The 16,286-nt window shown below is 37.6% G+C and overlaps 1 protein-coding gene across 1 annotated transcript in view; it reads right to left on the bottom strand.

Annotated features, from left to right (window-relative positions):
• LOC129003102 (zinc transporter ZIP11-like) overlaps window positions 1-16,286 on the bottom strand; it is a 74,376-nt gene that overhangs the window by 12,919 nt on the left and 45,171 nt on the right. Inside the window, exons 5-6 of the mRNA XM_054431339.1 lie at window positions 6,406-6,504; window positions 210-368 (exon numbers count right to left, since the gene is read on the bottom strand). Of these exons, the coding sequence (XP_054287314.1) occupies window positions 210-368; window positions 6,406-6,504 (258 nt within the window). The remainder of the gene's footprint in view (window positions 1-209; window positions 369-6,405; window positions 6,505-16,286) is intronic.

Here is a 16,286-nt window from a genome sequence, read left to right as displayed (position 1 = left end):
GAGGAGTCCGGATAAGAGGGAGTCTACTGCAATTCAGTTTAATTGTGTTTTGTCCAAAGATGTATTCCTTAAATGCTTTGCTGTATTTTCACCAGTTCAACAATACAATCATTTTTCTTCAAAAATCAAAAATTCGTCAGAGATGTGTTTAGAAATTTATGTGGTTAAATAATCATTTAACTTTCATAGCATTGTCTTACAGTACAAACCTTGAATGAGCTTCTGGAATGATGTCATCGAAGACTACGTAGATCATTGCCCCAGCAGCAAAGGCCAAGGCGTAGGGCAGGAGAGGCTGGGCTAGAGAAATGGCCAAGACTCCTATCAGACCGGCCACAGGCTCCACCATGCCACTCAGCTGGCCATACCTAACAATCAAACAAACATAATAAAACATACATCATTTAGTTAAGTTCCTAAATTATTATTGTGTTTCGCTTTAGTAGAGCTTTTTTTTAAAAAAAAGAGGTTGGCGGCCTCTTTTAACCTTGCATTTGCCCGTCCACATAGACTACAGATCTGTGCGCGGAACGTATCCAGCAAAGCAAGGGGTGAGCCGGTCGGTACAGTACAAAGGTGAAGATGCGGGGCATATAGTGTGACTGACAAACAACACGTTAAAATACGTTATACAACTTTCAATGGTGTTGCTGCCTCAGCCTATTCAAAGCGGATTATGGATGTCCAGTTGGTAACCCAGAGTTTTTGGGTAAAAAATGGAGCACATGAAATGGTTGTTATCACCCCGGGTCCGCGGAATTCGCTAACTCTGGAACTCGCTAACCCCATGTTAAACGCCCTATCTTCAAATTTGGTCGATGAGAGGATCTCACTAACTTGTTCGGTTTCGGAATTGGCTAACTCCGGAACCCGCTAACCCGCTCTAGAGCCGGGTTAGCGAATTCCGTCCACGTACGGAAGTCGCTAACCAGTGTTGCCAACCAACCTCTTTGATTTTCCCCGCACGAAACGACGGAAATCCTCGATTTTCCTCGCAAGGATTCTAAAATTACTCGCAAAATCCTCGTTAGCATCAAAGATTAAAATAATTTGAAATTTCCCCATATTTACATGATAATATACGTTTCCAGGTTTTCTTTTTTTACTAGAGGTACAAACAACCAAACATACATGCATAACCTATTGTACTTTAAAAATTATGGGTTTTGTTAAATAGTATGAGTGTGGTATGAGTGTGGCCATAGACCAACCAACACAATGGAATTATATGTATCTATGATTTAACGCATGCATTATAATCAATGTCCTCACTATTCTGGCTCTTACTTCTTCAATTTACTACCACCACAACTCAAAACCATCAAAAAACCTGTCACCTTCAATAGTAAACTAAAACAATACTTAACAGATAGGCCATACTACACAGTCTTCGAATTTATTATGGAGCACACTTTCCAACACCTGAGACGTGAATAGGCCTACAAACCCATCATTCCCCTGAAGTTTGATCAGGAAGAAGTTTGACGATTCCCCGATCCCTGGATTGTGGAGAAGAAAAAAAAATGGTAAAAGTAAAAGTAGGTTTTCTATCCCTGAACCCTGACTCTTTGTCAAATCTGAATAAGTACTTGTAGTTCGTCTTGGTTAATTTGTGGGTGTGCTTATGTCAACGTCGAAATTCTTAAACAAATTATAAACAAATTTTTTTTTTATTTTAGGGTATAATAATTTACTCAAGGTTATATTAAATCACGGCCACCTAAATAAGAAAAAAACCTGTGTTTATACGGTACCTGAAAAAAATACTTTATAAATTATATCATACTTATAACCTTCATTAATAATAATATATTAGTTATTAGCTTTAAAAATTAAATAATAAATCATTCAGATGGGGACGCCACCTAGGTACGTATTTTTACTCAAATTCGAGTATAAGATGAGTGTAGAATGGTGTGAGATGATATGTGTAACTTTGTTACTGATGACAAAGCTATTTCATCAGACAGGATAATTGATTTAAAGCCCAATCATAATGAACAGCTGAGTAATAAATCATAATTTGTTAGGTTTTAATAATTTCACTACGTAGGCCTAATTGAAAGAAAATTTGAACTGAAGGCAACCAACAAACGACAAGTTTCTGTACAAGTGAAAAAGCTAAAAAAAAGGTAGGGTAGTTTGTTGTTAAACACACATCGGTCCCAGTCATATCCTCATAACAATAGTTCAATTCGAATTCACATTCGCTTCATGATTACAGCCTTATAGCACGCAGCTCAGCTGAGCTGAGCTGACAGCGACAGCTGGAGCTGAGCATAGAATTACTTCACTTCACTTCACCTCAGTCCAGTTTCCAGTTCGGCAGTTAGTTCTAAGTTCACCCTCATTTCATCGTCTTCTTCTTCATCTACTTGTTCTTAGATCTTGATTGGTTGATTTATTGATTGATTGACTTTTTTCAGTTGCGGAAACTGTTCTTTCAATGATTAGATTCAGAGGGATTTTCAATATATTTTTAAAGAGACCCAGGCACTGAGAATACTCGATTATCAGAAAAATCCTAGTTGCTTTACCTGAAAATCCTCGAAAATACTCGCAAAATCTGAATCCTCGCATAAATCCTCGCAGGGTCTGGAAATCCTCGAAAAACGAGGATTTTCCCCGCAATTGGCAACACTGTCGCTAACTCGGTCCCTCGGCGGAACTCGCTAACTCCCAATCAGAAGCCTCGCGGGCCGTCCAATGGGAGCCAAGCACGAAGATTTTTGATCAGTGTTGCCGAAAGTGTAGTACCTATATCGTATCGATACCATAATGTCGTATCCTACGAATAATTAGGAGTAAGAGCAACGTTGTCGATAAAATAAATATATTTAGAAGTATTGTTTACTATTATTCTTATGATTATTAGGATGGAAAATGCATTATAGTCTTACCATAGACTAACAAACACATGTAAACTTCACATACCATTGTAAACTTTGAAGCTAGTTTCTCGTGACTAGTTCATGTCCGGTGACACTGATCGCTAGTATCGACGAAATAGTGTTTCTATTTTTGTATAGTTAACTTCATAATTTGTTCTTTACTGTTTAGTTATATAACTAGGGGACGTGTAATTAGTTGTGATTAAGACGTTTTATTTGGTTAAACGAGGTTTTAAATGGCTGAAAACAAGAAACAATTGTAAACAAAACACGACCTCTAAAGACAGTGCACCGGACAGAACTAACAATACAACTGTCTTCAGCTGATCCATAAGGATGAGAAATGTACTAATATAAGGTAGTATGTTTTATATGTGGTTTTCTTACTTAAATAGTAGTTTATTGGGATGCAAAAAAGATAATACTGTAGGCCTATATTTAATTTGGATCTTTTACATGTTATGAAATATCTATTTTCGTAGTCCGCCATTTGTTTCTCTTATTCACATAAATACCATTTTGTGAATTTCTGCTAATAAAATTATTAAGTTTGTATTTTATATACTGAGCTTGTAATCTTGAATCATAAATCATGATCAAATTTATACGTTAAACGTCATTACAGAAATACATTGTAGTGGTAATGTATTTTTAAATAGAGCTATTGAATTCAAATAAATATTGATCAATACATTACAAAGTGGTAGGCCTAATGTATTGCATTAAAAATTAGTCTATGCATAAATACAACTTGTAAATTGCTGTTATCGTAGGCTATTAGTGTAGAACCTGGGTCATCCTCTTAATTTTGTTTAATTAATATTAATCTTACGTTTTTCAGTAGGCCTACTTTTTAAAAGTCTTGAGTGTTTACGGTTCTAAATGGACCCAGGCGTTCTTGTTTGTTACCATTTTTATGAATGGTGGCCATAGCTAAAATTACCTGATCTTATTCAAAAACAAAGCTATTGTCTATTGAGTAGCTTAGTACCGGGGAACGGGGAACCGAGCAATGGTTTGGTAGAGTTTATTTCGATTGTAAAAGCAATATAATGAAACCCCACACTCAAGTCAGGAAAATCCGTCAAGTCGTTGATTAAGAATCGTGAATTAAAATAACCCTGTCACTTTTTATTATATGAATATTATATCTTCTATTATTTACCAGTGGTGCTTAGGTGTACAATCTAAAAACTGTTTTAAAACATGTAACATTATTACTAAAAATTCAACACATTTTAGAATTAGGCAACTATTTACTAGTAGGCCTACAGCTATTCTAAAAAAATGTATATGAAACTTAGTCTATGTCATATTTTTACACGTAATTTGGAAGATTCAACGACGAACAATTAATTTTAAATCTATGAATTAGTTATGAAAGTTACGATGGTTGATGACTGTATTAAATAATGGTTTTTGTTTATTACGACATTAGATTAAATTTGTTTTCCGTGTTTGAGAACTTGTGTGTATTTTAGCTTAATTTCGTAGAGGTTTAATTATTTAGTACCAATGAAACAGAATTTTCAATATTTTTCATATTCTATTATTTTCTTTTATACTGATGGCATTTGTATTAAAACTGAATGTTTTCAGCTGCAAACTGAATGTTTTCAGTTGCAAACTGAATATTTTCAGTTGCAGATCGAAACTATAAACATGTAATTGGCCATTGTACAGTTAAATAAAAAAAATTTCATGATTTTGTTATTGTCTTTGAATTACTTTGGGCTAGTTATCTGTTAAAAGTGGAATTGATAACAAAAAACAATAACATTTACTGTATCTTCATTGACACTGACATTTTGAAATACCGGGCAGTGTACGATTATTTCATTGTACAAGGTTGGCAATGCTCCGTGCGGTGGGCGCGGCCGGGTTAGCGACTTCCAGAGTTAGCGAATTCCGCCGCGAGACAAAATCGAGTTAGCGGGTTCCGGAGTTAGCGAATTCCTGACTGAGACGGTTAGCCAGTTCCAGAGTTAGCCAGTTCCGACACACGACCGAATTAGCGAGTTCCTGAGTTAGCCAATTCCTACGTCTCATCACCCCACTTTTCAGGATTCTCTGCGGAGAAAATTTGTTTGATTAGGGGGATGTCTCAAATCAAAGAAATAAAATGATCCAGCTTAAATGACTTAACACAGGTTATCAGTAAGGTTACACAGTTTTCTTTAATTCTCAATGCTAGAAAAACTTTGTTGCAACATGTTAACTCGAATTTTAGCAGATCGTTTAGCATTCATTAGAAGTTATCAGTTAAAACTGAGAGCATAAATAATGTAGGTGAGCATTGACAACCCAAATATGGATGTTTAAAATAATAGTTTCTAACAAGTGTTTAAACAATTCTAAGATGTAATTAGAATTACTCGAATTTAAGCATACATTTTCCTCGGCGTTATGTTTCATACTATGCGGCTCATTGAGCCCCACGGGTTCTCTAGTCTTTATGGATCAGCTGAAGACAGTTTTATTGTTAGTTCTGTAGGGTGACAATGGAATCATGTTTTTGTTTACAATTTGTTTCTTGTTACTTTAGTTCTTTAAAACCTCGTTTTATCAAATAAAACAATATAATCATAAGCAATAATTCGTCCCTAGTTATACAACAGTAAAGCACAAATCATTAAATTAACAAAAAAATAATACAGTAGGAACAAAGTTTTGTCAACACTAGCGATCAGTGTCACCAACATGAACTAGACATGAAACACAAGCTCCAAACTTTACTATGGGATGAGAAGTTTACTTGTGTCAAACTTGGTAAAGATGGTATGTAAAAATATATATTTTGAGTGTTATTAGACATATTTTTACCATTGACTATATAACATTCGTGTTATATAGTCAATATTTTTACTCCCTTCCCGTAACGTTTTAGATGTATAATATCATTGACTATATAACACTACTGTTATATAGTCAATGATAATATACATATCTTGTAAATTTTGATTGAACTTGGTCATTTAAAGCAGACTTTTCAGTAACTAGCACATTTTTGAAATGTGTGGAGTAGATGCGTATGCTTTTTTTTATGTTTAATTACTAAACAACTAAATTCGGGGTGCTGCATTTTTGATTTGTTGAACAATTACAGATAATGCAAAATCAAGAGAACAAATGACCGCAAACCTGACCTGAAAAGGTTCACCAGGCAAAATAGCGACAGTTTAAAATTACAAGGAACGGCAGCTTTGCAAAACAATAAGTTGAAGTTTGTAATTTTAAACCACCACTGTTTAGGCTATAATGAACTTTGTGACGTTGGGTTTGCAGCACTGTGTTTTCCCAAGAGACCTAAATAGGGAATGTATACCGTTGGTATTTTTTGTCTTGATAGTATCTAACGTCAATCTTTGTTGGATAGCACGGCCCGTTACTTTATGGCCCAATGACAAATGTATCCAGAATTGATACCACTTGTAATCAAACCAGTAGTCTTCAGATTTGCAAAAAGCACTGTAAACACTTGGCTACGCAGACAATCGTATTTATATCAACTCACCAGAAGCTGCGGAAGGTTGAGAAGCCAGCTGTCTTCAGAGGCAGACTGACAGCCAGACCTTCAGGAAAGTTCTGCAGTCCTATGCCTATGGCCAGATTTCTGAAACAACAATAGTCATATACTGACATGATACTGATAATAAACTAATGACCATATATTCCTCAGAGTATACAAACAGTAAATGTGATAAAATAAAAGTCAAGTTAATTATTAGTACATTATTTGGTTTGTTTAATTTTGAGCAGTTTGGACAAAAGATGTTGGGATTCATGAGAGGAGTTTGACCATTTTACAGTGGAGGGGGGGGGGGCGTGGGGGGGGGCAGAGCTGTAAAGGGTAAATGCTCCAACCAGAGAAAAAGAGATACTAAAATCCCATAAATTTTAAGACTACATAACATTTGTCCAGCAAAAATAATAGGTATACCAATGAATTTGCTACGAAAGAACTTTTTTCAAAACATTTCTATGTTCTACCAATCCTGAGTATATAATATAGGCCTATACTAATATTAAATCAATATTAAACATTAATAAATATTAAATTAATATTAAATAATTATTAAATAGTTATTAATAATTATTAAATATTAATATTAAATAACATTACGTCAAGAAAATAAAAATGTTGGATTGGTTGAAAGAATGATCAAAATTCTTTTCATCTAGTGCGAGACCAATAAGTTTTGTTTTGAGCAGTTTTCACTGATAAATGTTACGTAGATGTGTCTATAAAAGAAATCCACATGACTTTTCAGAGTATGACTACTAAAGATGTACATTTTTAAGAAACTTTAAGACAATTAAGAAAAACTCCAGGAACGACTACTTGCATGAGAATAACTGAAAACCGCAACAAAACAAATTAATTGCTATTTTTTATTTCATATAGTATATAGCCAGAAGAATTTTTATGATTTAATTTAGAAGGCAAAGCAAATGCCTACTAACTATCTTAATATATAAAAGAAAGTTGTGTTAGTTACAGCGTTTATAACTAGAAAACTACTGAACCAATTGGCATGAAAATTTACAGGGATATTCCTAGGTACTAGAATAACATAATACCAGGACGTGATTGAGCCATGCGAACGAGCTAATCTTGAAAATGAACGAGCATTTGACATAAAACCACATTAGGACAGGACGGCGTCTGTCGGGCCAGCTAGTAGACAATAAACATTCATTCAAATTTCAATCTTTTTATGTTCAACAATGTTTCTTTTTGATCGGTAATTCTCAGTTAATAAATTATCATTTATTGAGTTAATACTTTTTACACTTTTCATTGAAATGGACCAGGTATTTTAAGCCAATTATGAATGGAGATGAGTGTAGGATGAGTGGCACGATCTTATAGTCTTGTTTGTGACTAAGGCCGACATATTCCTTAATCCTTAGATCCTGCAGTATTTAATTTGAGTATTTAATGTTACAATATCAATATAATACTCAAAACATTAAATATCTATATACTGTACAAGTAATTCTAAATCAAATAAAAACAAGAGATAGGCGTACATGAAATATATACAACCACACGACTCTCGCATAGTAGGGTACAAACGTTTATAAAGATAATCATTAATCATTACATAAAATAAATACTCAATAGGTCTATAACTTTAAATGACAATATTCTTTAATACCTAATCAAAAGAACCCAGTAAGCATATTTCGTTTGCCTGACTGGAGATGGCGTACTTGTTCGAGAGGGATGGGGTAACCCCTACTAATGACCTGGGGATGGGCGCACTTCAGTGTGCCCAAATAAACATGCAGAAACAGCTTGGTTATTTAAAACTAATGTGGCGTTTAAACAGTTCCATTCAACAGTTTGAGAATCATTCATCAGAGCTTTATCAATACAAGGTCACATATTGAGGACGGACACCTCCGCGGACTCTGTTATCAGGTAAGGTCAAGGTCATAGGCCACTACAGCGGAGGCTTCATTCATATAAGTCTCCGTCACCGGTCAAAGTTTGTAGATAGCCATATAATGTAATGTGATTCTGCTAACATTGTGGCGCCACAAGCCAGCTTTCAAGTGGCATATGAACAGTTGCAATACCCCCTGCTGGACCAAATTTGTCCATATTGCTAAACTCCATTTGCCTGATTCGATTTTTAATCAAATATTTCCTGAAATTTAAAAGGATTTATTCCCTATTTAAATAACTTTTGGTGGCTACAGGGAAGGCAATGAAGTGCGTTTTTAGCAAAATAGTAATAGCTTAGAATAAAATGAATATAATGGAAGTTATATCAAAATATATCCATAACTTATAATACATTTTCTTATTATAAGTTATTTTTTATTATTATTATACCTTAACCTATTGACCTGTCCAATTCCTGCCCTGGACTACGGACGGAAACTACAAGTATTACAAGTACAAGTAAGTAAGTATAAACAAGCAAACTACAGCAGTTTACTTATTCTAAACAAATAACCTGGCAATTTCAAATGTTCTCCGTCACTATCATACAAAACTCTTCCCAATTTTTGTCTATCTGTTTAGAAGACCAAAAATTATAAAGACAAAACAAATGTCTCATCATAAAACCCCCGTACCCAGTCCGATCATGCTGGTTCGCGAACTCGTTCCAATAAACGTAGGATATAACGATGCGTATCAGACATGTCTTGTGCATAAATGTTGCTCAGAAGGCAAAATTCTGTAATAAAAACGACGAAGAATGTTGATTGAATTTGTCTCTTCTAATGACAAAGTTTAGTTTCTGACTATAAGATAAGAGCTTTCTCTTCTAAACATTTTCTCATTGTCGTTATTTGTAAACAAACCTAATTTCGACAAATAATTCTTTGGATTAACTTTATTCAAGTCAGCATAGCCTAGGCCACAAGCACATTCCCCATTTTATTCTAATACCATAGTAAAACCCCTTTCGATTATAACAGAAGTTTACTTATTTGTCCTTCAGATACATAAATAGTAGGCCCTATATTGTTATATTGTAAAAGGTATTTTCATTGACTCGGTAAATCCCGAGTAGGTAAGAAAAGCATTTAGATAGAGCAAATTAAGATCAATTGTTTACATTTTGAATTAACATGTTTGCTTTAATTCTTCGAAGCTTGTAATTTCAAAATATCCGTGTCCAAATTATTAAATATCCAAATCATTATTGTCTGTGGCCATTGCCTCCTCTATACTGTGGTACTACACATATCATTTTGCATCTTTATTTCCTCACAAGCTCAGCTTCCACACCAGTATCTCCGTCATTTGCGTAGAGCCCCAGGTTAGAACCGACAACATTGTCGCGTAGTAGGAATGCTGGTCCGCATTCCAGTCTACATTTCCCTTTGATGTTCCCAAAAATACATCCGCAACTATTTGAAAGTTCGCGGGGCGTAGTTCCCAACGGCTTATTGAATACTCACACGGTGATTATTCTGAAAATAACTTATCCTAAAATAAACTATTCAATTGTTTACTGAATGAGAATGCCACGGATATTTTGTATGCAACCATGGATATTGTATACTACTAGTATTATGTAATTCTTCTTAACTCTAGGGTGACATCAGCTGTACAGGTTTATCACTTGTACAAACTTCTTCAGCTAAAACACTCAATCATTAATGTACTGAAGCCGAGTTACGAGATTACGAGCCAGGAACTTGGCCTAGCAATTTTTTGAAGGCGTTACTGAGTCGGCTAACCATTGGAAACATACACTCAAAAGGTTTAAAAAATGTTGATAAAAACATTAGGTAATTAAGTACTACATTGTATTAAAATATAAAATTTAAAAATAAACATATACATTTTGCTAATAAAATACTGTATTATTTACAAACACTATTTTCTTCTTGAAGTTGGAGAAACACTTCAAATTAATAAACCGTTTGACAAATAAAAATTCAAAATTATTTACAGAGAACAAGAAATAACTCGTTTTATTTGGTTCGATACAAAAAATGCCCAACAACAATCGGCAACAAATAAACAAATATGAGAAATCACGAATCTACCGAATTAATAAATTGTAAACAGTGAACAAGCTATGAATTTTGTTTGTAATTGCAAAAGTCACATACATTTTCACACATACTAATGCGAGGGATCGAGAACACACGTGTTGTGGTCAACTAGTGGACAACGCCGTTGAAAGGATGTCCGGTAGGTGGATGATCTGTTATTGGCAAACACTCAAGTATTTTCGAGAGTGGAGTTTCCAGTTTTGGTCCGAACCACTGAACTGATTGATTAGGCACAAAACAACCAAAATTTGTAAAAACTAAGCCAACTTCAGTAAAACAGAAGGGCGGGCATTTGACTCGTGGGTGGGCGAGTTTTACGGATTCATAGTCAATGGTTTTACGAACACAAGAAAATACTCACACTGTCTGCTCTGTTCATTCTTGAGTCTGCAGTGACAGTAAAGGAAGCCAGAACATTTTCCGAAAAATCAACAAATCCATAACTATTCAACGAGTCTGTTACATGTACCACAAGTTTCATCCAGTTTAGTGAGATATAAACCAAGACCTACATGCATAGGAATTTACAATAAAATTCCAGCAGGCATAAGGGAAATTGAAGATGCGGAGAAGTTTAAATCCAAGCTTAAAGAATATTTAACAACTAGGCCTTACTACTCAGTAGAAGAGTTTTTAAATCAAGAATAGGCCAAAATTTTGACGACCATGGCACACCCGTGCTACTAATGGGATACCTACAAGTATCAAGTAAGTAAGTAAGTATCAAGATAAGCAGGAAGTATAAACTGAGTAGGATAGTAGTAGGTCACGTAGATTTTTGTTTCGCACTTTGGTTTAAGATAAGAATGAAGGAAACTTTTGAATATCATGCTTACAAAGAATTTTCATTAGAGTTGTATTTTATAACCCACAATGATTTTGACATAAAAGGTATATAATGTCCTGGTGTTTTTCAACTTGATGTTGTGGGGTTTCCTGCAATAGCTATGGTTGTGTCATGATAGGAAACTGTCGATCCACATTCACTGTCGGCAGACTGGTCTAGAACAAGCGACTTGTCGCGAACTATTCAGCCGAAAATCCGTGGCGACGTCACTTCCAACATTTGTTGTTAATGTGATGATTGGACAGGATACGGATGATTTGGACTTATATTATGAATGTGACAGTTTGGATTTTTGTGAGGCCAATCACGTGAAAACGACTGGACCGATGAAGCTGACATTTTTCAGGGATAGAGCCATGCTACAGATGGACATAGGCCTACTGTATTTTTATTTAGAAACTCTCCTAGGGCTCTGACACCGTGGGTTGCAAAGTTGCCAAGTTTAATTAAAGGGGGGCCTATTATCAACTTTGTGGGAACTTTGCTTATAGTGTTATGCGATTCTGCGCAATGGCGTAAAAGAGGCTTGACTAAAATTGAAGACTTAGCGAATAACTCAATAATCAATAACTCATGAAACATCAAAATAAAAACAGTAATTTTATTGCTACACTACGGTATGTTGTTACATTCTTTTGTATGACTTCGATAAGTAGGACTAAGCTTTAAAATAAGTTTAGTAACCATATTTAGTAGTAGGCCTAAGTAACTTTGTTCACCGCCATTCCTCACTCCAGATGACAACTGAGCTACTGAGCAAAACAAATTAGCCAGAAAGTGGACAAAGTAAGGTATGTTGAGAAATCGGCTGTTCTGCAAAATAATTATAGTGAGCAAAATTCCCCTCTCTGGGACAACTGTAGACAAAAGAATTTTTTTTACTATGCGATAAAGTCAAATTTTTATTCTAAAGTGAGTGATGGGTGTGAAATTAGTTCATACGGCAAATTTAAAGAACCACATTCTTCTATTTCACGTCTTATTCCCATATCGAAGCACGAGTATATTATAGCCGTTATGAAATCAATAAATGTTTAATCTAAAAACTACTTTTGGGCAGTAAAGTGCCAATCAGCACGGCGTAATTAAAGTTCGCATTTCTCGCTTGTATTATCAATAGTCAAACACAAATGGAATTGCCATCGTTTGGCATCAAACTTCCAAGAGAATGCAATTTTTGTCCAACACTTTTATCATTTATACATGGTGTTTACAAATAAGAAAATCATTTACGTGGTGATTGCTTGGAACGGTTTGAGGATATTTATTTATATTTGGCACAAAGAATACAGCCAATAAGATGAACATGTTGTCAGAATTCCAACGCTGTAGCTCAAACCGTTAAGAAGTTATGAATGTTTTTGAAAAAAAAATCACATACAGACAGACGCTAAACGGATCGAGATATGACAGTATGTCTATATGAACGTTTGTTTCTTATATTGACTCATTGACTCAATGAATCACTACGTAAATTATGTCCGTGACTTTTTTAAACGCCCTGTATAAAATTTACGGATTCTCTCAGCTATTCGAAAGAGTCTCGATACACAAATCGTTAAAACAAAATTAAAGAACAACACGTTAACTGTACTCGTGTGTTATTTATCTTCTAGCAACTTACATTTTCCTATATCATTCCACTTTCACCCCTCCCCGACAAATTTCACCAAAACATGTCACGGGGACGGCGCACTCAGTTCCCACCGCGCTGATGGTGGAATGTCGCTTGTGAATGAACCAGTCGCAGGTCATTGACCTCCAGGGGCAAAGGTCACCGAGTCTTCATTCATAACTGTGACTCAGACGAGACCAGCAAATGCTGTTTGCTATTTGTCGTCGAAGTCTCAGAAATTATGATCAGGATACGTTCAACATCGTCTGGATACAAACTAGAAACATTGTAATCAAATTTGGTCCAAACTTCCTGTGGTGTTTGGTATGCTGCAATGAATTTGATCCGAGCCGAGCTCACAATGCGTAATCCATTTTAAACCAGTGGTCAGAAGGATAGTGCGCCATGACTTGTTTATAAACAATCAAGTTGACATATACACTTATATAGCATATTTTGACGTCTATACTAGTACTGTAAGTATGTTTCAAGTGTCAACCGACAAAATACAAAGCCAAGTTCGCTAGACTTTAAAAGTTGTAAAAATCTTCGCACGTTAGATGTCATTAAAATTGTGGAGGAGTTTATAATGGATATGAAGCGATTAAAACTAATTGAGTGTGACTTGTAATAGGAAGGCAATGACTCCGGTTTGTATAGGAAAGGGATGTCGTTAACTGACCGACACAATCGACGGCAAAGTGCGACACACGCGGGTGTGAGGGAAATTACCGTGATAATCATACAGGCGACGTACAGCAACCGACTGCAAGTCAACATCTACTGAGGAAACGTGGTGCGTGACTACCGTCGACACTGCACCAGCATAATCTCATCCTGCCTGGCAGAGAGAGGCCAAGTAAACGGATAACGTATAGCACTCGACTGCAAGTCAACATCTGCTGAGGAAACGTGGTGCGTGACTACCGTCGACACTGCACCAGCACAATCTCATCCTGCCTGGCAGAGAGAGGCCAAGTAAACGGACAACGTATAGCACTCGACTGCAAGTCAACATCTGCTGAGGAAACGTGGTGCGTGACTACCGTCGACACTGCACCAGCATAATCTCATCCTGCCTGGCAGAGAGAGACCAAGAAAACGGACAACGTACAGCAACCGACTGCAAGTCAACATCTACTGAGGAAACGTGGTGCGTGACTACCGTCGACACTGCACCAACACAATCTCATCCTGCCTGGCAGAGAGAGGCCAAGTAAACGGACAACGTATAGCACTCGACTGCAAGTCAACATCTACTGAGGAAACGTGGTGCGTGACTACCGTCGACACTACCCCAGCATAAAACCATCCTGCCTGGTAGAGAGAGGCCAAGTAAACGACAGTAATAGCACTCGACTGCAAGTCAACATCTGCTGAGGAAACGTGGTGCGTGACTACCGTCGACACTGCACCAGCATAATCTCATCCTGCCTGGCAGAGAGAGACCAAGAAAACGGACAACGTACAGCAACCGACTGCAAGTCAACATCTACTGAGGAAACGTGGTGCGTGACTACCGTCGACACTGCACCAGCACAATCTCATCCTGCCTGGCAGAGAGAGGCCAAGAAAACGGACAACGTACAGCACCCGACTTCAAGTCAACATCTACTGAGGAAACGTGGTGCGTGACTACCGTCGACACTGCACCAGCACAATCTCATCCTGCCTGGCAGAGAGAGGCCAAGTAAACGACAGTAATAGCACTCGACTGCAAGTCAACATCTACTGAGGAAACGTGGTGCGTGACTACCGTCGACACTACCCCAGCATAAAACCATCCAGCCTGGTAGAGAGAGGCCAAGTAAACGGACAACGTATAGCACTCGACTGCAAGTCAACATCTGCTGAGGAAACGTGGTGCGTGACTACCGTCGACACTGCACCAGCATAATCTCATCCTGCCTGGCAGAGAGAGGCCAAGTAAACGGACAACGTACAGCGACCCAATGCAAGTCAACATCTACTGAGGAAACATGGTGAGTGACTACCGTTGACACTACACCAGCATAATCTCATCCTGCCTGGCAGAGAGAGGCCAAGTAAACGGACAACGTATAGCACTCGACTGCAAGTCAACATCTACTGAGGAAACGTGGTGCGTGACTACCGTCGACACTGCACCAGCATAATCTCATCCTGCCTGGCAGAGAGAGGCCAAGTAAACGGATAACGTACAGCACCCGACTTCAAGTCAACATCTACTGAGGAAACATGGTGAGTGACTACCGTTGACACTACACCAGCATAATCTCATCCTGCCTGGCAGAGAGAGGCCAAGTAAACGGACAACGTATAGCACTCGACTGCAAGTCAACATCTACTGAGGAAACGTGGTGCGTGACTACCGTCGACACTGCACCAGCATAATCTCATCCTGCCTGGCAGAGAGAGGCCAAGTAAACGCACAACGTACAGCAACCGACTGCAAGTCGGGGATTTACTGAGGGAAAATTGCGAGTACCGTCGATGTGATCGTTGGTCGACACTGAAGGCGGGGACACACTTGTCATACACCCTTCCGATCCGACTCCGATCATACTGCGGTACGACTGTCGGAGAGGGGAATGGTACATAACATTGAACGCGGTTGTTTACACCTCTCCGACACGCGTCACGTCATACTCCGATCCTACTCCGATTTTGACTCCGATCACGCACCGACACTGCAGTCTATTCGTTTGTCGGATGCAGGACGGGTAGTTTCTTAAAAATAACCTTTATTCATAAGGTTTAGGAACAATGGTTTAAGATAAATATATGCCGATGCTTGATTTGAAATCTGTGCGTGCATACCTTCAATTCGAGACCTCAATCATGAAAATCGGACGGGTAGAAGAGCTAAACGAACTCGAGAGAGAAAACCCTATAATATATATAATGGGCACTTCTGCTTTCCTTCCATGCAGAATGGACCCAAATTCTCCGTTTTCCACTGCCCTCCAGAGATGTCTGACTTTCTTCCTCTTCATCTAGACATACCGCCACCATGGCTAAATCCTGAATACCAAAGTTTTTGAACATACAGTATTTATCACCTTCTGCACGTAGTTTACGTTTACGAATCAGACTGGCGAGTGTTGATCTACCCGGTGGAGGAAATCGGAGACGGGTCGCCGGTTCGGAAGCGTGTATGACATGTGTGTTCACCCCCTCCGATCCCGCACCGATCCTTCTGGAATCCCGCAAATCGGATCGTAGTAGGATCGGAAGGGTGTATGACAAGTGTGTCCCCGCCTTGAACCGACACCAGCATCTTCTCATCCTTTTTCGGGAGAGAGAGGCCAAGTTATCTGACAACGTTTAACATCCTACTGCAAATCAACATCTAATGAGGGAACGTTATCTAGTTAAAATGACTGCACCATTCTTGAATTCTTGTAAAAAAATCACCAGCTGACAT

This window comes from Macrosteles quadrilineatus, unplaced genomic scaffold (genome assembly GCF_028750875.1).
Source record: "Macrosteles quadrilineatus isolate MER2022 unplaced genomic scaffold, UCM_ALF_1.0 Scaffold_9__3_contigs__length_116548681, whole genome shotgun sequence".
Lineage (NCBI taxonomy): Eukaryota > Metazoa > Arthropoda > Insecta > Hemiptera > Cicadellidae > Macrosteles > Macrosteles quadrilineatus.
This window is presented reverse-complemented; position numbering and strand designations above follow the sequence as displayed.